Below are 25,693 nucleotides of genomic sequence, written 5' to 3' on the forward strand. Positions count from 1 at the left end.
GGAGCAGACCTGGGGGAGGCCCTGGCAGGCACCTTCGATCATCTGATCTGGACACCACGGCTCAGAGAGAAAGTCCTCATACTCAGCCATGAGTCAGGATGAAGCTGGGGCCCGGATCTACCCAGAAGGTCCTCTCGGGGGACCCCACCACTAGTGCCTGAACAAGGTGACAGTGCAACGGATGAGGGAACTGGGGCACAGACCCATGCGCCCAAGTGGTCATTTGCCCAGGAGACTCCATTCAGACTCAACCAAGGGCCACAAAGCTCGAGGGCCAGGGGGACTTTACCACACGGGACACCACCACTTGATGAGACCCAGGACGCCAACGACCTGGCCTCCACAGACGGCCTCCTGCCTGTTGGCCACCGGAGGTCCACGTCAGGTATGTGGGAGGAGATGCGAAAGCTGCACCATCTTTGTTTTGCTTTTCCAGCACCCAGCCCAGAACATTCTGCCAAACCTGATTCCCCAAATTCTTCCCAGCTGGATGGAGCCCGAGAGAACTCCGGCCGTCTTTTTATTTATTTTTTTTGTCCTTTCTCACAGCCTTAAAAATTGACCGGAAAGGCTGATGCTAAACCAGACTGCACTCACGAGTCAGGTGTGTAGGGCACAGTGCACGAACATTCTTTCCCTCGGGCTAATCTTAAATTTTTTCTTTTTTAACATTTATTTATTTTTGAGACAGAGAGAGAGAGAGAGAGCATGAACAGGGGAGGGTCAGAGAAAGAAGGAGACACAGAATCTGAAACAGGCTCCGGGCTCTGAGCTGTCAGCACAGAGCCCGACGCGGGGCTCGAACCCACGGATGGCGAGATCATGACCTGAGCCGAAGTCGGACGCTTAACCGACTGAGCCACCCAGGCGCCCCTCCCTCGGGCTAATCTTGCCCCCAACAGCTCCTCTTTGAAATGTGGAGCCTCCAGGAGCAGGTAGAAGGAAGCATTTGTCAGGGGTAACAGTCAAGAAAGCACTAACCACAAAGGGGGTGGGGGAAAGACACAGAGGATAAAAGGCGGCAAAGAGATGGCGGGGAGGGGGGCGGTTGAGAGACCCTAGAGAGGTACCCGAACGCCCGACCCTACCCGGGTTGACCTGTCCACAGTCCAGAAAGAACAATCCCTCCGTCTAGCACGGGCTGTCAGTCCGGGGAGTCTGGAGTCACACGGCACATGGTGTGACCAGCTCCATCCCCCATCACTTGCAGGGACTCGGTTTCCTCACCTGTAAAATGAGGGCGATGACAGTACCCGCCTCAAACACGGGAGAGGGAGATGAAATGCAGGATGGGGGGCAGGCGCCCGGCACAGCACCGGGCACCCCGTCAGCCCCCGGAGCACTTGCCCGTGGGCATCGCCTGTCAGGATCCAAGCCCGATTCTGCCCCCCACGGAAGCACCTCTGACTTCCGCACTGAGCTCTTGGCACACCCACCATCCGTGCCACGCAAATGTAGTACCTGATTACACACTGTCTTGAAACAACTGGGGAATAGCCGAATACAGCATAACACAATGCGAAATTGAACGCCAGCTCTGAAAAATGACAACCCCAAACCCCGGACTGCAGAGGCCGTGCTGGACACGCACACAGACCTCACCCCAGAGCGAAGGGCTCTGGCCCGGGCCCTGGACACTCAGCTGGCTCGCTCTTCTGCGGAACAGAGTCTCTCGTCGCGTCAGTTTGGGGGCTTTTGCTCTTTCGTCCCGTGGCTGGTGCTCCCCTCCCCCCCCCACCACCACTTGGGAGGTCCCCTGCACCCCAACCTGGAAGCCCAGCAGCACAGGAAGAATGCTGTCCCAGGAACGGGCAGCGTGGATGGGCAGTGGCCTGGGGCCAGCTCTGCTCTAGACATCAGAGAGAAAAGTTCCTGGAGTCGTCTTTGCACACCGGCTCTTGCCGTATCACCCAGACCAGGAGGGCCAGGGCGGTGCAGACTCTGGGAGAAGGGCGGATGAGGCCGGCCAGTCAGGGCACCTGTGGGCTGTGTCTGAAGCTGGAGGGTCTGGAGGGCCCTGGAGATGCACGCACCGTTCTTGGGATTTGGGGGATACCTGAACAAACACGGAACCGTGTACGTGCACTTGCTGGAGAGTTCTCTGGCGTGAAATGATAGAAGCATTCCTCTGTGCAGATACTTCTTATAGAATATAGAGAGGCTATCCAAGAAAGCTTCAAGGAGGAGGTGAGTGGGAGGTGGGTACTGGCAGGATGATAAGGAATTGATGTGGGGCTGGGGTCCAGCTGGCAGCAGCTGAGCCAAGCCCTTTAATGCTGCGGCCGCAGGCCTGGCTGACAGTCAGCACCTGTAGGACTGACTCCTGCCCCAGCGGCCCTCGGCCCCTCTGACCCGGTCCTTTTCCTGGGACACGCAGAGGCAGTGGAAGCAAAACTGCCCACCCTGCAGGACCGTGACCGCCAAGGGCGCTGCTGCCTCCCCGGCCCTCTGGGCGGTCACGGGGAGGGCAGGCGGCTGGGCCGGGCGAGGTGGCTCAAAGCACTGAGCTGGCCATGGAGGACAAGAGCTCTCCCTTATCCGCGTCCCACAGTTGCCACGATGCTCTGTGGGAGGTGTTTGGGAGGGCTTCTCAGTTACTGCACAAGTACACAACCTGCCTTCACTGCCTTCTCTACTTCTTAGCCGCCCCTCTCCCCCTCCCACAGCCTCCCTTTCCCCACCCGGCTGCCCAGAATGCCCAGACTTCCCTACCACCTGCTCTTCTCAGATCATTCCACACTGTGAACGAGTTTGTGATTCAAAGTGCGGCCCCTCTGGGGATTAATTTTCAAAGCCAGTGCCAGAGACAGACTGATTCAAAGGAATAGATCTCTAAGGGAGAATTCGGCCACACTGACATCTAAGTGTGCTTTTTTACCAATAGCCTTGACTACGTGCCTGCTTAATTCATTTTGTAATTCAACTAACGTTTACTGAGCCCCTTCTGCTTACACACTGGCTGCTGAGAATTCAGAGGTGGAGAAGCACAACCACTGTCTAGTGAGGGAGACAGAAACATAAACACGTAACTGGAACGTGATGAGAACTGTCTTCTAAGATCTTCCTGCTTGTTCAAAGCACCCCACTTACACAGCAGCATTTGCTGATTAAAAATTATCCCTATCGGGGCACCTGGGTGGCGCAGTCGGTTAAGCGTCCGACTTCAGCCAGGTCACGATCTCGCGCTCCGTGAGTTCGAGCCCCGTGTCAGGCTCTGGGCTGATGGCTCAGAGCCTGGAGCCTGTTTCCGATTCTGTGTCTCCCTCTCTCTCTGCCCCACCCCCGTTCATGCTCTGTCTCTCTGTCCCAAAAATAAACGTTGAAAAAAAAAAAAAATTAAAAAAAAAATTATCCCTATCGGCTCCCTAAAGCAGTTCCCTTAAGGACTCCTATTGGACACTTTTAGACCTGCACTTGAATTAATAAAGCTATATGTCGATGTATATTTTACGACTCACACACTTTCCAATTCGGCCCGGCCTTCCCCGGTCTTCTCCTTGGACAACACCTGACCACAGCCATTAGGAGCTCTATCTGGCCTGGGTTTTCTGTGTGGTCTTATTTGGAGCTTTCCAGACCGATCGCTTGGACCTGCTCCTTCTCCTGGGCTCCTGGCTGAATATACAATTTATGAGTCATTCGCTTTTTTTTTTTTTTTGCCTCTTCTTGTCCTCTGGTTATATATGGTAACTCCTGACTTTCCCTTCCAACCGTGTTAATAATAAATAACACACTTCACCACACTCCGACACACCACACAACTATAGCGAGCAAAATATGGCATACGCACTGAATTACTCACTAGGTGAATAATACCACGAGGCACAGCACACGTTCCATGCGTGGAGGGCTGTTCACTGCGGTGTTTTCACCCGGAAGAGCACTTTCCACAGCAGCGTGAGCTCCCTCCCCAAGCCCTGCAAATCTCCTGCCAAGAGCTGTCCTACCAATTTTAAGGACCAGAAGCTCCAACGTATAGTCCAGTTCTAATTACATTAACCATTATTTCCGACACATGGGAACTGTACGTATTGTGGTTTCTCACATACATAGTAGCTACTTTGCAGGGTCAACCAGAAATTGGGATCTGACCCTGGGATTGTCCCAGAAGAAGTTGGGATGTGTGGTCATCACATTTATTCCATGACCAAGGGGGCTCTGGGTCAAATGGCAGCCCTCCAGGAGGAAATCAACTCAGCTAGCTGGGGAGGATGTGGAACAAAGGGTGCCTTAGTTCCAAAGCCAAATGGAAGAGGCCAGCAGTGACCCTGACCCTGGGGGATCCTGGGTGAAAGGGGAGGGGAGGCTGGTCTGGGTCACTGGGAGGGGGAGTAGTTAAGAAAGGAGGTGGGAGGGAAGCAGGAAATGGGGACCAAGCAAGTGTGGCAGGAAGAAAGGGAGGGGAGAGGAGGTGGGGTAGGGAGGCAGAGAAATTAGCAACAAAATGCAGAGAAAGGAGGAGAGAGAAAGGCTGTTAGCAACCGGAAAAGGAGGAAACAGAACTCTTGCTGGAGTCTCCCCTCCCCCAGGAAATGCCTGTGCCATCCAGCTCAGTTCATTAGCACCTTCTAGCCAAACCTCTCCCAGGGGGTTCTTCAGAGTCCTTCCCAGGAAGGTGGACACCTAGACCGCCCGCCATCCAGGCGAGCGAGTCACGAAAGGAAATGGAAAGACCAACACTGGGGGCTCAGTGCTTGGAAGGGGCAAGTCTGGACTCCCTGCTCTCACCGGGTGACAGCCCAGGGGCCCAGCAGCCGGCCAGGGCTCCTACCACTCATATATGGAAAGAACCGTACTCGTAAAGGCCAGGATAAGACCAGGTCCCCGAGGCTACCCCACGTCCTAAGGCCTGTCTGTGGACACTGCCCCGACTGATGTTTTTCTGACACTGGCACCACTTTTTTACTTTTTCAGAGCATTGAACAAAATCACACATATTGGGGGGGGGGGGGTTGTCCCTGAAACACACACTACTTCTCCTCTGTGGGGTCCATTTAATATTCTGATGTCAAAATGAATAACAACAAAACTCAGGCCTCTTTCCAGGGAAACAGACCCGAGAGTTAGCACGCACTTAGAAATGCAAAAATGAAGGGACCAAACGACTTAATTGGCCCCTGGAAACCCTTAGCTGGCGGGTTCCAGCCACACCCAGCTCTGAGCAGAGAGAGTTCTGCCAGTCTGGAAGAATTCCCCGCGACGCCTTCCCTGCAATGAGCGTGCCCCACCTGAGGATACTGTATTTTCCTTCATTCAACAAACACTGAACTCCGGAATGTACAGAGTGCCCTTCGTTACTGATTGAACTCCAAACACGGCAGCAGAGCAAGAAGAAATATCCATGTGACCGTATGAATGTCAAATGTCAGCACCATCTTGATGGGAATGGCTCTTCCCCAGTCAAGGTCAGCCCCGCCTGGGGCCTGCCCAGTGGGATGTCAGAGGACCCGAACCCACGCCCAACACCCAGCCCTGAGGCCACCCACACACCTGCTCACGCTTGCAGGCTGACATCCGAAATCCTTGTGGGAGGGACGGAGCCGAAGCCCCCACCTCAAATGAAAGCTCGAGACCCAGACTCCGCACCCCTTCCAGCTCCAGTCAGAGAGGGGCCAGTGAGTCCCTACCTTGTGGTTGGGTCTAGCCCTCACCCCTCACGGCAAGGGAGACAAGGCCGATGCCAAAAGGCAGTAAGCTTAGGGCCTGCTTCTTCCCTGAGGGTAGCTCTGGGGCGGAGCATGGGGCAGGGGCTACGAGGTCACCTCAGGATGGGCTTCCCCCCTCCCTGGTCACTCGCCGGGGGTCTGTACCTGGAGCTGGAGTCACTGCCGCTCTGCACTGCTGGGTCGTCCGTGACATTAAAGAGCCCCGTCCAATTGGCCAGCTGGTCGCCACTCTGCCAACCAAACTGGAGGCTTCTGGCAAGAAAACGAGGCAGTCGGTACTCAAGGCCCACATGCCGGGTTAAACCCATCTACCACAGATCACTTTCTGTTGTACCAAGTGACACATCGCCTTGACCACGCACTCGCTGGAGACAGAGGTGACGTCTACCCACGAGGATGACTGACGGTAACAAACCACAGCTCTGCTCACTTACATCCAGCACCCCCCCCCCCTTCACCTCTGCCTGCAGAGCTGAGGTTACGTGCTGGATACACAGAGAAACTGAGCCTTGGCGAGGTCAAGGTCATAGAGCTCTCCTACCTCCTGTGTGGTGCGTCCCTCCACCCCCACCTTCTAGAGACTTCTACCAGAAGAGCTCCCGCCTGCCAGCACTTTGCCGTCCTCGGGGGTCAGGCACGCTGCAAAGCTTTTAATGAAGTCTGGCTCTCCTGGTCAACACACCTGGTTATTTCCGCTGCCTGCCCAACCCTGACTGAAATGATAGCAAAGGAACAGACAAGGCCGCGAGCATGGAGAGGTGACAGGAGAGGCCAGCCGCAGCACCGCGCAAGATGAAAGCAGATGGGTAACTAACTCCCTCAGACCTGAGAGAGTGGAGCCCCGTTTATGAGGAGCGCATCTCTTCCCCGTGCACAACTCAAGAAGGCTCTTAAACCGGGGGGCCGGGGCCCCTGAAGGCAGGAGCACGGAATGGGGCTGAAAGGCCGGGGACCTAGGTTCATATGAGGCGCCCATGGACGCTGTGGCATCGGCCTGCCCGCCCCATGGCTGTCAGGAGGCCGCGCCGCGGGGAGCTGACCCACGGAAGTGCCTCAGTCCTCCTCATTCACGGACAAGCTAATCTGAAACCCACCTGCCCCACACCCCGCCCCACCGGTGGCTATGGTGGGTTTGCGGAGGGAACCAGACCAGGTCAAAAAAAGGAGTGGGGGGGGGGCATGTAAAAATAGGGCTTGGGTCACCCGATTGCCCTAGCACAGGGTCTCTCAACCTGGTGCTGCTGGCATTTGGGGCTGGGTCATTCTGTGGTGTGAGACTGTCCTGTACATTGTGGGGGGGCTGAGCTGCACCCCCAGTGTCTACCTTCTAGATTCCAGGAGCACCCCATCTTCCACCCTCCCATTGGGACGATCACAAATGTCTCCCGCGCCGCCAAGGCAAAATCCTCCCAGCTGAGAACAACTGTCCTAAGACAATGCCCTCCTCACAGGGCTCCAGTGAACCTTCTGGAGACTGGCTTGCCCTTAAATATGAACAGGCGTTGTGAGAAAAGCTTGAACTTCAAAGTCAGAGAACAAAACAAACAGCAAAAAGGGGGGAGACTCAGGGGAAAAGAGATAAATGAAAGAAGAAACAAAATTTTTAATAAAAACCCTTAAAATACATAGCCTCTAAGCTACAGGAACAGGACAGCGATGGTTGTCTGAGCTGCCGTCTGGTCAACCTGGATCGGCCACTAATGAGCCCGGTGACCTTCGGCAAATCTTCAGAATTCTGTTCCCATCTTTCAGGCGAGGGGAGCTGTCTCGGATGTCTCCAGAGCCCCGGACCAGAGTATCACAGAGTTAAGCTGTCTCCTCCATGCCCACCCTGCTCCCTCCTTGGGAGTCTAGGGCACCCCAATATTTAAGTGCCGCCCATGAATTCAAGGTGGAAACACTGTGCGGACCAAATGCGCCATGTTGCTTGCTGGATGCCGTCTGGGGGACCCCCCGCCAGAAGCCCCTGTGCATAAGGGAGATAGTGTGCATCATCCATCACAGCTGAGGAAACTGAGACACTGGGTGAGAAATTACCTCTCAGCCAGAGGGTGGCAAAGCTAGACCTGGAACTCAGGAGTCCCGACTCTCAGTCTAGTCCTTGTGCCACCGACGTTCTGGATCCCGTCCCGGGAGCCGGCCGCACACAGCACGCGTTAGGGTCTTCCGTCCCGGGGACTGGGTCAGCCCCCTCAGCCTTTTGCCTCATGCACAGTGCACAAGTTCACCGCCACAACAGCACCCCCTCCGGGGAGCCCAGGGGAGCACCCTTCCCTTCCGGAGCCCATGACTACCCTCTTTCAGCCCACTCGCCCACTGATGGAGTGTGCAGTAGGAATCCACATGCCTGACCTGCTATTATTGCAAGGGTAACCTTGAGTTGGCTCTATGTGAAAAAAAAAAAAAAAAACCCATAAAAGAAGAAAGTCATTCAGAAAACATCAGTATGTAACTTTCGTGGGAGGATAATCTGTTGAATTATTTATTCCCTCCCCCGCTCCAAGAAGGGAGCTGGGCTTTTTTATCCTCTTACTTTAGGGCCTTGTGGGTTGTGAAGGCTGAAAGCTTCCCAGCCCCCTGAAGAAACTGAGCTGGCACCAGGAGGGGAGGGGGTCCCCCAGGTCTAGGAGGGGTGGCTGGCAGAAGATGCTTCAAGTCCAGGAGGCCCGGGGTTTCCCCACCACTTCCCCCTCTAGACAGACAGCAGGGCCTCAGAAAGCCCACTGCTCGGGGCACCCCAGGAAGCTGCACCTAGGGCTCCAAAAGCCTCCAGAAAGCAGTGCGCAGACTGATCGAGGCTGGGGTGGCTAGGGAGCCCCCAACTGTTTGTTCCGCACAAACTCTGGGGTGGGGGCGGGGAGTAAAAAGAAGGCACCTCCATGATGATAGACTCAGTTACCCACCAGCTGGTGGATAAGGTGGGCTTTTTCTTTTTTTGAAATAAATGTTTATTCATTTTTGAGAGAGAGAATGTGAGCAAGGGAGAGTCAGAGAGAGGCGGACAGAGGATCTGAGCGGGGTCTGGGCTGACAGCAGCGAGCCCAGTGCGGGGCTCGAACTCACGAACCGTGAGATTATGACCTGAGCTGAAGTCAGACGCTCAACCAGGTGAGCCACCCAGGCGCCCCTGGATAAGGTTTAATTAAAAGAAAAAAAAAAAAAAAAAACGGGGCGCCTGGGTGGCGCAGTCGGTTAAGCGTCCGACTTCAGCCAGGTCATGATCTCACGGTCCGGGAGTTCGAGCCCCGCGTCAGGCTCTGGGCTGATGGCTCGGAGCCTGGAGCCTGTTTCCGATTCTGTGTCTCCCTCTCTCTCTGCCCCTCCCCCGTTCATGCTCTGTCTCTCTCTGTCCCAAAAAATAAATAAAAAACGTTGAAAAAAAATTAAAAAAAAAAAAAACAACAACAAAAAAAAGGAAATGAGCTCTTTCGCACCAAGTTTGTGAAATGAAATGGACAACCACTTTTCCATTATTAACCAGCAAATCGCTTGTGTTGTCCCTCACAGCTGACTGAGGAGACCTTTCCTTTGTCTTCACGCTATTTTATTTTTATTTTATTACATACATAGACTCATTCCAAATATTTATTATATTATTCTATGTTTATCGAACAGCCCTGCCAGGCTGGGGGCTCGGATTCAACAATGAACAAAGTAAAGACAAAAGCCCTGCCCCAGAGGAAGGGACCTCGACCAGAGAGAGATGGATACGACGACAATAAGCTAACAGGTCATCGACGTGCAGTGTGTCAGAGGGTGAAAGGTGCCCTGGAATAAATAAAGGGCGGCGAGGGGGTAAGGAGTTTCGGGTCAGGGCGTCTCTGAGAAGGCGATATGGGGCAGGACAGGAAGTGGGTGATGAGGCAGCAGGTGGGTCCGGAGGAAGGATGTTCCAGGAGAGCGCCAACACCTGCAGGGGCCCGAGGCCGGAGGTGATGGCTTCTCCTGGGGCTGGCAAGAGTGACCCCGCGTGAGACAGGGCAGGCGGCAGGTGATGGGGCATGCGTTCAGAGAAACAGCGCCACCTTTCTGGTCCCTCAAAACCATCTGAGAGGGAGATGAGACCAATGTCATCTTCTGAGGAGCCAAGAGCTCAGCTGGGCCACCAGGAGTCTGCAAGCGCTAAGGCCCCCCAGGCCTCCCCCAGCTCCGGGTCCACAGAAGGAACTGGTCAGAAAAGGCCTCTCTGAGAAGGTGCTTGGACCTTCCCACCCGGATCAGGGCGGAAACGCCTGCCAGCTGGGAAGCCTTTTCAGTGGGATTAATGGGCCTAACTGCCAGGTTCCCCGTGCTCCCTCGCCTGTCCCCGCTCCTGACTCACCAGTGACTCACTACTTCTCTGTGAAGGGCCGGGTGGTAACATCCCCCTCAGAAGAACCTCAGGAGGGCAAGGGAAGTGGATTCATCCCCAGGGTTCACCCAGTTGGGGCAACAGAAAAGCTGTTGTAGTGGGAGCTTCCTGAGGGAGGAGCAGAGGAGTGGGGGACTGTCCTCCCCTGAGGCACTGCAGAGGTCTCCTTGAGAGCCCCCAGGCCTGGGACCCAGGGTCCCAGGGGGCAGATAGAGCCTCCTGGATTTAACGGCCGTCCGTGGCTTTGCCGAGGCTTCTGGCTAAGGAGCTGCTGGGCCAGGGCCCGGGGCTGTCCGAGCACTGACAGTGCTAGGGCAGGGGCAGGGGCAGGGGAGGTGCACATGTAGACACCCAGCCAGGGGAGGGGTCCAGAGAGAGTGAAACCAGACAAGCTCCAGGCACAGTCCTGAGACCACCTTGCCACCCCCAATCTACAGACCACGGAAGAGCCTGGGCCCCTCAGCCGACATCCAAACATCCAGCGTTCTCTGGGCCGCTGTTCCAGACCTCCCTTCCAAGAGGGGCTGCGGCAAGTGGAGCACGGCGTGAGAGAGGAGCTGCGGGCACACACACAGCCCTCCTGCTGTCCTCTGGCACTCCGGGCCCAAATGGCACACCACAGTGAGCAGAGTGGGGACCCCTGGCTCCTTGGAAGGCAGAGGGGTGATGGAGACATCGGGGGCGGGTCCCCTCAAACACTCATCCATGCATTTAGTCCAACCGCTCTGAGAGCTCCCGCTAATTCTGTCTTTTCCCTCTGATGATGTGTCCCAGATCCTGTGTGTGCGCGTGTCTCCGGGGTCAGCAGCCCACACTCTTCTCCCCAGCCTGGGGAACCCCGTCTGGCTGAACTTCTCCAGTCATTTCATTCCTGCACCAGCCTTGGCTCCCGCTACGGGTTGTATCCGTCCCTCCGAAATTCGTATGTTGAAGTCCTGACCCCCACTACCGGGGAAGGTGACCTTACTTGGGAATCACAGACGGTATTAGTTAAATTAGGATGAGGTCATACTGGAGTAGGGTGGGCCCCCATATAAAAAAAGGAAATTCGGACAGCGACACGTACGCGGGGGTGGGGGAACGCCATGTGAAGATGAAGGGGGAGACCCTATAAGCCGACGAAGGCCAAAGATGACAGGCAAAGCCGAAGAAGCTACGGGACAGGCATGGAACGGGTTCCCACTCACAGCTCGCAGAAGAACCAGCCCTGCTGACACCTTCATCGTAGACTTCCAGCCTCCAGAACTTTCGGTTGGAGCCGCCCAGTTTGTGGTACTTTGTTACAGCGGCTCCACCAGACCCTACTAGGGTTGCTTCTCTGATCCTCTAGGACAAGACCTTCCTCTTCCTTCAAGACTCCCCTCAAATCCTCAGCCTCGTCCAGTGATTCCCAAGCTTGGCTCTGTGGAGCACTGGGGTACCCTGTGAGACTCTGCAGAGGAGAGAGGGGACGTGGTGGAGGGTGGGGGTGAGGAAGAGGGAGCCAGGTGGGGAGGACTGGAGCCCCCACCCTGTTTCAAACCGGTAGTCTCCTTTATCCATTGAAGACACAGGTTTCCACAAGGACTGAGGCCACAGGAGTCTCTCTGTCCTAGAGCCCCAGCCCACTTGGTCCTTAGTACGTAACAGAGTTTGTGAACGTTTCATGAGTAGTTGGTCCCTCTCCCCCTATGAGCTCCTTGAAAGGGAACCTGTTTGCTACATCTCGGCAACCAGAAACTCGAGCCAAACAATCCAACAGAAATACACCAGGAGCCACATCCATAATCTAGAATGTTCTGCTAGCCACAATAAAAACACCTAATAAAATTCCACAGAAGTGACTACATACGGACACACAAATGAGTGGTGTGTAAAACCAGTGAAGTCTGAATTAGGTTGATGGATTGTATCAATGTTAATTTCCTGGTTGTGACATCGGTACTATAATTTTGCAAGATGTTACCATCTGGAGAAACAGGAGTAGGGTATACAGATTCTCTCCGGACTATTTCTTACACCTGTATGTGAGTCTACAATTCTCAAAATAAAAAGGTTTCTATGAAGTAAAAAAAAAAAAAAAAAAAAAAGTGAAATTAATTTTAACAATATATTTGTATTTAATCTAATATATCAAAAAAATTGTCATTTCAACATATAATCAATTTAAAAATTAGTGGGATATGTTACATCTTTTTTCATATTATGTCTTTGAAATCTAGCGTGTATTTTATACTTACACACAACACACCTTAGTTTAGATCTGTCTCATTTCCGGTGTTCCACAGCCACACGTGGCTAATGGCTATTATATTGGACACCAAAGGTCTGGTATAGAAAGGGCACGGAAGTTATGCTTGCTGAATGAACGAACAAACTAATGAATGAATGAACAAACGAACGAATGAACGAATGAAGCGAGAAGGCAAGCACTTAATCAACCAACCCAAGGCGAGGCTGAGTGAGACTGGATGTGCAGAATGCCTCCACCCCACCAGCTGGAGGGCACTGGGTGGGAGCTGTGGGAACATCAGCTCTACATGCACTGGACTCAGAGTCATGAACCTGTGTCAGGACAGCAGCCCAGCCTGACAGGGAAGAAAGAGAAAACACTCTTTTTCTCTTAAAGGAGAGTCCCGCCTCCTTTAAGCCTTCTTTTGGAAGGTTGTGGTTTATTTCTGGGGAAACAGCAGTGGTGATCCCAGAAATACTGATCCTCAGCCTAATGGGCTGGGGAAGAATGGAGGGGGAAGAATGGTGAGCTGGGGTTGGGGGGGTGGAGGCGGAGGCTTAGGTTCCTTTGCTCAGAGACTCAACAGAAGCAGCACAAATCGCATACACTCTCAGGCTGGGGTGAGCACGGATGCATTTCATTCTCCCAATAAGCTTGGCACCCTCACTGTGCGGTGTCCCACACGCCATCTCCTGGCTTACCAGCCTCGTTTCCGTCCCCCACCATCCAGGGGCTCTGCAGGACTGTGGGCCCCTTGCAAACAGAATTGGCAAAGCCCGTCCCAAGCCTCTGTCCGGAAGGGCCGGCCCACCTCATCAGAGCCGGGAGAGAGAGAGCAGCCCTCTTGGCCATCCACTCACACTGCAGAGGACTCAGCAGAGACCAGAGAGGCCCCCCGGCTCACAGAGCACTAGGGAATAAAAGAAATTCAAAAGCCTTCGGTGGTTTCCATCACCTGCTCCTGCAGCCTCAACACCCCAGCCTGCCCCCTGAATCACCTTCCTGGAGCGCACTGGCTCTCCAAAGCCCACATCAGGTCCCACCCAGCTACCCATCATCCCAACTGCTCTCACCTTTGAAACCTACGAAATTTGTCGTCTATGCCACACAGTTACAGGCTTATTTATACAGTTTACATATTTTTGATGTCTGTCTCTTTAAGTGTGCTGTAAGTTCCTTAAGAACATGTATCATATCTAATAAGTCTTCGGTAACATCCCCTCCTCCCCCTGGTTCAAAGCTGAGTGCACATTTAGTTGACGTTTGTCTGTTTTTAGGAAAAGTTTAGAGGTTCCCTTTGTATGTATCCATTCATTCAATGATCAATGTCAGGCACTGTGCTGGGTCCTGGGAATTGGGAGATGGGTAAAACATCTCTTTTAGGGGCACCTGGGTGGCTCAGTCAGTTAAGTGTCTGACTTCGGCTCAAGTCACGATCTCATGGTTTGTGAGTTCGAGCCCCACGTTGGGCTCTGTGCTGACAGCTCAGAGTCTGGAGCCTGCTTCAGATTCTGTGTCTCCCTCTATCAAAAATAAATAAACATTAAAATTAAAAAAAAAAACACCTCTTTTAAGGGTCTTACAAGCTTTGTGACCTCATACAAGTTACTCACCCTCTCTGAGTATTAAATGAGGATGACTGTCTCTGTTTAGCAGGACTGCTGTAAGGATTAAATGAAATAGTCCTCCTTTAGGATTATCTCCTAAGGTCAGAGCCTGGCTCATAAACCCTTAAGGAATGTTAATAATATCATTAGCTAATGAATCCTTCCCCTGTGTGTGGTGGGGAAGGGGCGGGGGTCCTTACACACAGGGTGGAGGGCTAAACTAGAGACGTTTTGGATGAGAGGGTCTTAGATGAGAAGTGAGTGGGCCTGGATAAGTCAAAGAAGAGATGCCGAGTCCTCTAAGAGGTAAAATTTCCCTGAAAAAGTACAGATGTCAAAAAGAAAAGAACTGGCCAGAGAAAGGGGTAGGGAGAAGAGTGAGAGAACAGCACTGTGCCTCTGTGTGTGGTGGGGAAGGGACGGGGAGCTGACACCCCGACCAAGAGAGGAAGGGGCACACAGCAGGTCAGACGCGGGACTGCACTGAGGCAAGCAAGACTCCCGGGGTGCAAAATTGCAGTCAGCCCCTGATCCCAGGCTCGTGCAAGGGCAGGGTAGACCCCAAAGAGGAGGCCTCCATGAGTTCTGTCCCCTGGGTGCCTGGCTTGCCTCACCCGAGTCCCAGCCCTGCAGCAGGTGCTCAAGACAAGCTTGCTCTGACCAGAGAAATGATAAGGTCATGACCAGAGAAATGATAAGGACAGCACACACCCCGGTGGCAGTCAGCTTGGCATCTTTCTCCTCTCTGGGGGACCGTCCATCTCCACCAGGTCCCCACTAGGCACCCTTCCCCTCCAGAACCAGCCCCTGGGTAGACCCTCCAGCCCCTATGGTCCCATCTCCTGGGCTATGCCTGCTTCTCAGGGCAGCCGAACAGAAGGAGGGGTGGCTCCTCGAGGAGAGGCTTCAAACACACACTTCAGATACAGCACAGAGTCAGGCTGTGCTTTTCCTTGACCCAGTTTCATATCCTCAAGTCTCAGGCCTGCACCAGCCACATGCAGGCAGCCCAGATCTGCACCCTCCCGACACAGGAGAGAGCAAGGCTGGAGGGAAGAGAGCGTACAGGGGAGTTTTCTCCACGAAAGTCAGGACAAAGTAGACCCAACCTCTGCTCCTGTGTGATGGAAAAAATAGAAAACCCAAATCATCTTTAACCATTAAAGGAATGGAATTAGTAACTTATGGCCTTCCCACAAGGAAAACATTAGGTGTGGATGGCTGTGCAGGCGAGTTCTACCAAGCTTTCAAAGAACAGATGATCTCAAACCTGCATAAATCATTCCACAGAATGAAGAGGGAATATCCCCCAACTCTTTTTATAAGACTGGTTTTTTAAAAAAAATTTTTTTTTTAACATTTATTTATTTTTGAGACAGAGAGAGACAGAGCATGAACGGGGGAGGGGCAGAGAGAGAGGGAGACACAGAATCGGAAACAGGCTCCAGGCTCTGAGCCATCAGCCCAGAGCCCGACGCGGGGCTCGAACTCACGGACTGCGAGATCGTGACCTGGCTAAAGTCGGACGCTTAACCAACTGCACCACCCAGGCGCCCCAAGACTGGTTTTAAGACAAGACAAAGGCAGCATTATAAGCGAAAATTACACACCAGTAGCATTCAATAACATAAGATACAATATCTTAAATAAAAATTTTACTCAACAAAATCTCACATCACAGAAAATAAATAATACACTATCAACAAGCTGGGTTTATCCCTAAAATTATAAGTTTAACATCTGCTAATGGAATTTATCACATCAAAAGATTGAAGGCAAAAAAAACCTATATATCACCCAACCAAGGTAGAAAAATCATCTGCTAAAATGAATATCCAAATACCATAAAACAAGTAAGCAAAATGTGTTGAATATTCTACAACGGAGTCGTCTTAATCTCTTAGAGCTTATCTATAAAAAAACCAAAACACTAAGCAGATATACTCACTGCAGACACTTGAACCATCATTCCCCTTAAGGTTAGATTTGGTCACACCATACACAAAACTCAACTCAAGTGGAGCAAAGACTTCAACCTAAGAGCTAAAATTATAAAACTCTTAGAAGAAAACACAGGGGTAAGTCTTTGTGACGCTGGTCAGCGGGCATGGGCACTGGCTTCTTAGATACGGTACCTAAAGCACAAGAGACCAACAGCAAAAAACATATACAGGAATCAGAATTCACCAGAATTAAAAACTTTCACGCTTAAAGGAAGTAAAAAAGTCAACCCCCAGAATGAGAGAAATATTTTAGAAATTATATATTTGATAAGGGACTTATATTTAGAATCTACAAAGAACTCTCACAATCATAAAAGGACAACTCATCCGATTTGAAAATGGGCAACGGATCTGAACAGACATTTCTCCAAAGAAAATATACAATTGGCCAGGAAGTACTTGAAAGTCTGTTCCACATCGTTAGTCATCAAGGAAATACGAAATCAGACCCACAATGAAATACCGCTTCAAACCCATTGAGATGGCTATGACCAAAAGGATAGACAATGAGTGGGTTTTTTTTTTTTTTATTTTTAAAAAAAAAATTTTTTTTTCAACGTTTATTTATTTTTGGGACAGAGAGAGACAGAGCATGAACGGGGGAGGGGCAGAGAGAGAGGGAGACACAGAATCGGAAACAGGCTCCAGGCTCCGAGCCATCAGCCCAGAGCCTGACACGGGGCTCGAACTCATGGACCGCGAGATCGTGACCTGGCTGAAGTCGGACGCTTAACCGACTGCGCCACCCAGGCGCCCCTTTAATGAGTGTTTTAAAAACTGTGGAAAAATTGGAGTGCTCACGCACTGCTTGGAGGGAGTATAAAATGGTGTAACCACTTTGGAAAGGAGTCTGGCAATTCCTCAAACGGCGTAACATAGCGTTACCACATGACCCAGCAATTGCACTTGCCAGTATATACCCAAGAGAAATGGAAACGGATGTCCACACAAAAACCTGCACACAAATGCTCATCACAGCATTATTCATAACAGCAAAAACAAGAACCGAATCTCTACCACTGAAGAACGGACAAAATGCAGCCTATTTATAAATGGAATCCTATTGAGCAACAAAAAGATAAAAAGAAATGAAGTACTTGACGCATATTATAACATGGATGACCTTTGAAAACATCAAGCTTAATGAAAGATGCCAGTCATATTGGACACATAGCATATGATGCCATTTTGTACGAAATGCCCAGAAGAGACAAACCTATAGAGACAGGAAATACGCTAGAGTGTGTATATATCCCTACAGCTGGGAGGGATGAGAGTACTAGGGATGATGGTTAAAGAGTCCTGGGTTTCTTTTTGGGGTAATGAAAATATTCTAACATTGATGGCGGTGATGGGCACACAATGGTGTGAATATACCCCAAGTCATTTAACTGTACGCTCTAAGTGGGCAAATTATATTTTGATAAAGCTATTTAAAAGCAAAGTTTAAAAAGAAGGAAAAAATGAGGATTAAGGCCAGGATATTCACTATGACATTTTTATTGAACATTACAGCAAAGGTCCTAGCCAACTCAATAAGACAAGAAAACGAATTAAGGTATAGGGTTGGGATAAAAGAGAAAAAGTCTATGTAGAAATTCCAGAAGACTCTACAGATAAATTATTGTCCTTATGCATACATTATCCAGGTTGCTGATTATATAATCAGTATACCAAAAAAAATCAAATTTATTTCTATATACTAGCTACAAGTGCTTAGAAAATATAATTTTTAAAATTATGTTTTTATGGGGCGCCTGGGTGGCTCAGTCGGTTAAGGGTCTGACTTTTGATTTCAGTCCAGGTCATGATCCCAGGGTTCATGGGATCCAGTCCCAAGTCTGGCTCTGCACTGACAATGCAGAGCCTGCTTGGGATTCTCTCTCCCTTTCTCTCTGCCCCTCCCCCGCTCACTTGCATTCTCATTCTCTCTCTCTCTCTCCCTCCCTCCCTCCCTCTCTCTCTCAAAATACATAAACCTTAAAAAAATAAAAATTAGGGGCGCCTGGGTGGCGTAGTCGGTTAAGTGTCCGACTTCAGCCAGGTCACGATCTCGCGGTCCGTGAGTTCGAGCCCTGCATCAGGCTCTGGGCTGATGGCTCAGAGCCTGGAGCCTGTTTCCGATTCTGTGTCTCCCTCTCTCTCTGCCCCCTCCCCCATTCATGCTCTGTCTCTCTCTGTCCAAAAATAAATAAAAGTTGAAAAAAAAAACAAAAAATTAAAAATTAAAATTAAAAAATTAAAGTGAAAAAAAAAAAGGCAGGTTGAGACCAGATTGTACAAAAATCTGCAATGACCTTTCTTTCTACCTAAAAAAGAAACAACAACGACAACAACAAAAACAACTATTGCCCTTTCCCTGACCCTCTGTTAAGGTGTAAGTCCTAGAAGTCCCCAGCACTCTAGGGATGCAAGTCTATGTGAAGTAAAAGCTTCACTAACAAAGGAGCATGGAGGCAGTGGAGGGCTTAAAGGAAGAGGGTATAATTTTCATGCCCCTGATTCTAGAAACTCCTTCTTTTGTTTGACCCATCCTCCCCAAATCCAAGTGGGCCGTATCCTACCTGATCCCTCTGCTGTGTGTGTCACAGGTGACTGCTCCTTGCCTGGCACCAGTATCCCTTGGTTTCCTTAACACCTGTTCCCCTCTACTCTATGCAGCCTCAGTTTCCAGAGCCAGCTCTCCTCTCCGGACCCTTAGGTGCCGGCATACCTCAAGGCTCTCCTTTGTGCCCCGACCTTCATCATCTTTCAGTCTGTTCTCTCCTGGGTGACCTCATCCAACCTCATCACAGGGACCAGTGTTTTTCCAACGAAGGGTTTCAAACCAACAGGTTATAAGATCGTGTGGGTGGTTTGCCCCTAGAATTTTTTAAGCTTTTGGATTGTGGTAAAATATACGCAACAGAAATTTACCATTGTAGCCATTTTTAAGTCTACAGTTCAAGGGTATTAAGTGTACCCAATCTGTTGGGTAACCATCACCCCCCTCCATCTCCAAAACTTTTTCATCTTCCCAAACTGAAACTCTGTACCCATTAGACACTAATTGCCACCCCACCTCCAGCCTCTAGCAACCGCCATTCTACTTTCCGTGTCTATGAATTGACTACTCCAGGTGCCTCATGTAGGGGAAACATACCATATTTGTCATTTTGCGCCTGGTTATTTTAGCAGAATGTCTTTGAGATTCATCCACGCTGTAGCGTGCATCGGATTTCCCTTCCTTTTTAAGGCTGGATTTGTTTTTTAAAGTGAAGCGGAATAAAAAATATTAAAGCATATTTCTTTTCTTTTCTTTTCTTTTCTTTTCTTTTCTTTTTTTTTCTTTTCTTTTCTTTTCTTTTCTTTTCTTTTCTTTTCTTTTCTTTTCTAACTGTTTATTTTTGAGGGAGGGAGAGAGAGCACAAGCGGAGGGATGGCAGAGAGAGGGAGACAGAGGATCAGAAGCAGGCTCTGTGCTGACAGCAGCGAGACCCGAGGTGGGGCTTGAACTCACTGTGAGATCATGACCTGACCCGAAGTTGGATGCTCAACCAACTAAGCCATTCAGGCGCCCAAAGCGTATTTCTTTCTTTCGTTTTTTTTTTTTTAATTTTTAACATTTATTTATTTTTGAGAGACAGAGTACAAGTGGGGGAGGGACACAGAGAGAGGGAGACACAGCATCTGAAGCAGGCTCCAGGCTCTGAGCTGTCAGCACAGAGCCCGATGAGGGGCTTAAACTCACAAACCGGGAGATCGTGACCCGAGCCGAAGTTGGACGCTTAACCGACTGAGCCACCCAGGCGCCCCAAAAGCATATTTCTTATCATAAGGCCAAATACTGTTTCACAAAATGTTTGTTTCAGATGGATGTGTATGTGAGTGTGTTCGAGATCTCTGGCCTATTTCTTACTGTGGATAACAATGATAAAGGGTGGGAAAATGCTGATTTTGATGGTGACTGCACCATCTCCATTGCTAGCTTGGCTCTCCACCCCCCACCCCGCCCACCCCCCCCCACCCCCGCCCCAGTTCTGGAGCTCATTCCCAAGGAGCTGCAGGATTGCTCTAGGTGGATCTCTTGCAGTGTCTTAACAGATCCAGACTCAAATCTGTTACCCTCCTTCCTCCAAACATGCTTTTCTCACACATCTCCTGCTTGACTCTCCATAATCAAGCCCTGCCTGCCTCACCTTGCACCCCGCCCCCCACTATACAGCTGTGACATTCTAGTTATGCAGAATTACTTTGCTTCTCTCTGCACTTTGCAGTCCTTATTCAAGCTGGGTTTCATCCCCCTTCCTTCCACCTCCCTTCATATGCCTCCATGTACCTTGAAACCATCCTGATCCACTATGACCCCCTACTCATTTTTGGAGTCCTTTGCTCACACCTCCAGTTTGGCTTATGCGTGTATCATGTGCCTTTCCATCTTCCCAAGAGACTGCACGCTCCCCAGAGCCCCTGGGCTGTGTTCGTCTTGCACACCACTGTCCTCAGAATTTAGTGCACCGTTTAGCATACAGCAAATCTTCACTAAGTACTTGTTCAACCAAGAACAGACACGAGGAAGCCAAGAACATCAAGGACAAACTTCGCAGTTGTGTCTCTTGTTGTTTCTTCCCAATCCACAGAGTCTCCTTAGAGACACTATGCCCCCTGGGCCCTCTGCACTGCCCCCCTTCTCCCCTCCTGACCACCAGAGGTGTTTGCAAGATGGGTCCCCAGAGTCCTGACTGGGAACTCCCAGAAGTGACCACTGCACAGCACATTGAGAGGCCAGGCGTCCAAAGAAAGAACACATACCCACTCACATCCCCCGCTCCCTTCTAGTGAAACCTGTCCCTGACTCTCACGGAGACAGTCTGCGGTCTTTGTGCCCGTGAGCTCTTTGTGAGGTGGTTAACAATGGAGGCTTTGCTGAATACATCATCAACCCAGCCCAGCCCAGACGCAAAGGGCAGCAGCCTTCAGGAATCCCGGAGGTCTAAAGGGGATCTGCCCCTACACCAGAGTCTTCTCACTTTTGACCAGGTTGTGACAATGGCCTCCCAGTCTCTCCCCATTGCTAACCTCTCCTTACAAAACCCAGAAAACCTTCCTTCCTAGTGGCTTTTATCATATCACTACTCTACTCAAAGACCCCATGTGGCTCCCTACAACTGAATGAACCAAGTTCAAACTGTCCTTCCCAATCCACAAAGCACCTACTGAAGCTTCTCCCCCAACGTTACATCTGGTCCTCCTTGTCCACACTCCCCCTTCTACCAGCTGGACCCATTTCTTCACTGCGTCTTCCGATTACCCTGGGCGCACACACACCACTTTCAATCATTTCTTCATTATCCAGTATTTATCGAGAGCTTACTGTGTGCCAGGCAACCATATTTGGTGCTCAGGGTGCAGGTGGGAACAAAACAGAGCGAATCCCTGCCTCCTGGGGCTTTCAGTCGAGAGCAGGGTTTCTCCACTTCAGCACTGGTAGTTGGGGCTGGGCGATGCCTTCTTGTGGGAGGCAGGTGATGCACTGTCAGATCTTTAGCAGCATCCCTGGCCCCTACCCTTAACGTGCCAGTAGCACTCTCTCCCAGTGTGACAACCAAAAATGTGCCCAGATACTGCCTGGGGGTAACGCTCCTCTCCCCGCAGAGAACTGTGGATCTAGAGTGGCAGGGGGAGCTTGCTACGAGTCAGCTGGGGAGCCTATGAAAAAAGCAGGTACTGGCTCCATCCCCCGAGGCTCAGATTCTGAGCCCAAGAATCTGCATTTCAGTGGCCCCGTGAGTGATTCTCATGAGGCTGTCTCAAGACCTCTGTCTGGGGAACACTCAAGTGTGGAGTGTTTTCCAGACAGGACACAGACCAATAATCACATCAGGTCAGTTCATCACAATGAGATGTGATGTGTAACAAACGAGACAGGTAAACAGGTAGGTGGGTAGTCCAGGCACGGGAGATGTAGAAGGGTGTGGCGCCTTTGCTCGCACCCTCTTCAGTTCTGGAATGTGCACTTCCCCTTCCCACCCACCCCCCCATGCCCCGAACACACCCACCTAAATCTTCTGCTTCCTTCAAGGGCCCGCTTAATTTCTACCTCCTCCAGGCAGTCTTCCCTAACTACTCCAGTCCACTGGAACTTCCTTCCTCCGGCAATTTAATTAACACTGACTACTTATCTATCTCCTTTGTGGTCCTTTTGTTTCCCCAAAGAGACCTCAAAGCCCCTGAACACCAGGACCGCGGAATCATCTTCACAGACCCTCACAGCATCCTTCCAGGATCAGGTATGTGCAGGTTCTGTTTGCCTGACTGGATGAGCCCAAGTCGATGGAGTGCAGCCTGGGAGGTGGCAGCTGAGATTTAGGGAGTCAGGATCTCTGTGTGAGGGAGGGATGGGAGGCAGCTAGCACCCCCACCCGACACCGACACCCGGGAGGGCTTGCCAGAGCAACCAGTTAGTAGTTGAGCTGGCGTTTCCCCTGGGCGCTGATGTTTTCCCACTGTTGACAAGGCAGCAGGGATCCCAGCAGCCCCAGTGGTGCTGCAGGTACCAGCAGGGTGCAGGAACCCAGAGCCACCCTGCTGCGTCGCAAGTGCAGGTGGAGGCCGTTTGGGGCCCAGCGGCCCTTGTGTAGGGTTATCTTGCAGGGGCAGCTGTGGCCGGAAGAGGAGGCAAACCCGGGCAAGCCAGGAAACTCTGAAACTGTCCTTCAAAGCCCCCCGCACCATGCAAAGCTCAGCAGCTGCTTTTAACCAGGCAACAGTGCTGCCTGGGGAGGTCAGGAGCAGAGGCCAAATGTCCACAAACGTCCTGGACAAGGGACCTCAGACTCCCCAGCTCTGGGACGTGGAAGGGGAAATAGCCTAACTGCCTGGCTTTCCTGCTTCTGGAAGGAAACCCAGCAGCAACCCTCACCCAAACCAGGGGCACGAACTAGAGGCACAAGTGACTGATGTGGAACCCAAACCACGGAAAGAGAACAACCGTTTTAATATCTGGAAGTCTGGAGAAGACAAGACGTGTATGCAGCTGGAGAGGCCTCTTGTTTTCCATCGGCCTGGGGGGAGGGGAAGTGAGCGAGCGTGGGGAGGCACCGGCAGCCAAGACCTGCAGCCCGAAGGAGAGGTAGGCTATTTCCAAAAGAGGCTCTGATGTGGGAGTATCCTAGGGTCAGCACTCTCCCGCAGCTCTGAAACCAGCTAGAGTAACCCGAAGCGTCTCCCGCCCCCCCCCCACCCCCCAGCAGAAGGAAACGGCTGGCATTTCGCACACACAGCGACCGAGGCCGTGACACCTCCCACTGCTCTCTTTCTCTGAACGGGAGTTCGCGCGTGGACGGGGTGGGGTGGGAAGCGAGCCAACGAGGGGAGAGCTAACTTCTGCCGCAGCTCTGACCTTCCGTGTAAGGTGGAGAAAGAACAATTTGTCTCAGAAGGGATCGGGTTGTGAGTTTCACACACCCAGCGGTTACTGGGTGATTAAAATTCCCTATCCCTGTGGCACCGTCCCGCCCACCTCTCACTCCCCACCTTACCCTGCACTCCTGCGGGGAGGGGGAATGCTTTCCACCTGGAAGCCCTAACAAAAGTTCAGGATTCACGGGGTGATCCTATTGGGTTTTGAGCCCTCCGCTCCTGGGAGCCTCCCCTCCAACCAAATGGCCACGGCACTGTAGATGTGGACGACTCCGATCTGACCCCGTGGCTCCTCGGGGCATTCAGATGGATTCATCGGCAGCTCGGCGGCTCGGAATTCCAACCTGCCCCCCATTGTCACAAGAGAACAAAGTTGTCGCACCCCTCTGGCCCACGCTGGGCAGGCGCTCTCCTCCCGCTGGGAGACGAGATGCGCTTCGGAGAGCCACGACCCAAACCTAACGCGGCAGTGCTGGAAGCCAAGTGCGGAGCCACGGTCACTCAGCCCGGGGACACCCGGGCCGACTCTGTGGCCGCCACCCGGGGGTTCGCCCGCGGGCTCCGTGCACCCCCCGCCCGCGCTCAGACTTTCTTACCTCTTGATGTAGTTTCTGCCATACAAGATCTGTTGCAGCAAGGTCACCAAGGCGAAGGCGCAGATGAAGATGAAGAGTAAAGTTCGGTTCCCCAACAAATCCCGGTTCGCCGAGGGGTCGGCGTAGCGCATCCTGGCGGCCGCTCGCGCACGGCGGGGCGCGGCGGGCGCCGGGCGCCTGGCGGGCCCCGCAATCACGCGCGGGGCTTCGCGGCCCCGGAGGGCGCGCCGCCGACCGGGAGCCTCTCGGCGCTGTTAGGCGGGCAGGGGACGTGGCCAGGCAAAGTTTCCGCCCGGCGGGGCGGGCACAGGGGGCATCCGAGCGTGGCCGGCGCCAGGGCGGCGGGCAGGGCAGGGCTGGCAGCGGAGAGCTCGGCCGCAGCCCCGGGCCTTCCCTCCGGACGCCTTTACCTCTGGACGCCCGTGCCGGGCAGCCGCCGATTTCCCTGCGGAGAGGCGACTCCAGGTGCCCCGGGCCCGGGGCGGCCCCTCCCGCCGAGGTGACGACCAATGGGGAGCGGGGCCCGCGCGCCGTCCGCCCGGGCACCCAAGAGCGCGGCGCACCGCCCCCTCCGGCCAGGCTCGGGTAGCGGCCGCCCAGCGCGGCTCCCGGCCCCGGCGGGCCCCGTCCGACTCTCGGCCCGCAGCGAGGGAGCGCGAAGGTTGGCCTTCGGCTCTGCAGATGGGAGGTGGGGGACAAAACACCCGGACAGTCTGGCGAATGACGGGAGGGCGGTGGAGAGGGGGGGAGGGGTGGAGCGGAAAACGCCGGGTTTGAATCGTGGAATTAAAAAAGAGGGCAGGAAGGGGAAGCCGCGGCGGAGCTGGGCATGCTGGAAGGGAGCATTTGCTTGCGGCACGCAGGGGCACTGAGTCACCGCGGTGGCCGCGTCCTCGCGCCCGGGAGATTTCTCCGGAGAAAGCGGAGCAAGGTCAGCGGGCAGCCCTTCAAGGACGGCGCGCGCGGCTCCTGCATGCTGATGGCCTGCGGGGCTGCCGCCTGCGCTCCGGGCACCCAGCTCCTGCCGGGAGAAAATTCCGAGGCTCTACACCCCGGCCACGGGCCTCCTCCCTCCCCCCCAGGCTGCAGCCCGCGGCCGGTCGTCAAAGACCTTGTTGTTACCAAGACACAGGGACCCTGTCTCATCCTTAGAACCGCTCGTAAAGCCTAGGTCAAGCAGGCAACCGCCTTAGGGTACCACGGTCGCCAGAAGCTTTAGTAAGTCAGTAAGTCTGGAAAGGTCTGTGCTTCAGAGTGCACGCCAGGGAAAATAAACAGAAATGCAATGCCAGAGTCGTGCCTCTTCAGAAATCCAAGCCCCTAAATGCGCTCCTCTTTTCCCAATCACACCCCGCCCTGCGGGCTGGGCGACAGCCCTGCCATCCTGACACCGCAGTCTCTCGAGGCCTGGGGTGTCACGTGCCAGCGGCGTTCACCTGGCTGGAAGATTTCAGGGCGCCGCTTCTCAGGGCCCTCTAGCCTCTAGGGAGGTTCTGGAGTCAGGGCAAGGACTCAGCTCTCCACGGGACTGACTCCAACCGCAGCCAGCAAATAGAACTTTGATGAGGACTCCCCTGCTCCGGCCTTACCCTTTGCGACTTCGTTCTTCCAGCCGGAAAGAGCAAGGAACACGGGGGTAAATCTCGTGATCGGGGATTCATCAATAACTTGGAATGCGTGTTAATTGACAAGGTGGAAGCGGACCCTGTGCTCTCTGTAAAGAGTTTATGTACCAGATATTTAGCTATGAGGTCATAGGTAGGCTTTGTAACCAATTAAAGAAATAACGCATAACCATTTAGATGGCCCATTATTATAATCGCGCCTGTATTTATTTGGTGCCTTACAAGTGCTTGC

At 52.6% G+C, this 25,693-nt stretch overlaps 1 protein-coding gene across 2 annotated transcripts in view; it reads right to left on the minus strand.

Moving 5' to 3' along the window:
• Positions 1-24,359, minus strand: part of ST8SIA5 (ST8 alpha-N-acetyl-neuraminide alpha-2,8-sialyltransferase 5) — a 60,819-nt gene extending 36,460 nt beyond the window's left edge. The window contains exons 1-2 of one of the 2 annotated variants that reach the window (XM_047827947.1): positions 23,837-24,359; positions 5,811-5,918 (exon numbers count right to left, since the gene is read on the minus strand). In XM_047827947.1, coding sequence (XP_047683903.1) covers positions 5,811-5,918; positions 23,837-23,967 — 239 coding nt within the window. In that variant the 5' untranslated portion in view covers positions 23,968-24,359. The remainder of the gene's footprint in view (positions 1-5,810; positions 5,919-23,836) is intronic. The other variant, XM_047827948.1, reaches the window with a different exon arrangement.
• Between the last annotated feature and the right edge of the window lie 1,334 nt (positions 24,360-25,693).

This window comes from Prionailurus viverrinus, chromosome D3, assembly GCF_022837055.1.
Source record: "Prionailurus viverrinus isolate Anna chromosome D3, UM_Priviv_1.0, whole genome shotgun sequence".
Classification (NCBI taxonomy): domain Eukaryota; kingdom Metazoa; phylum Chordata; class Mammalia; order Carnivora; family Felidae; genus Prionailurus; species Prionailurus viverrinus.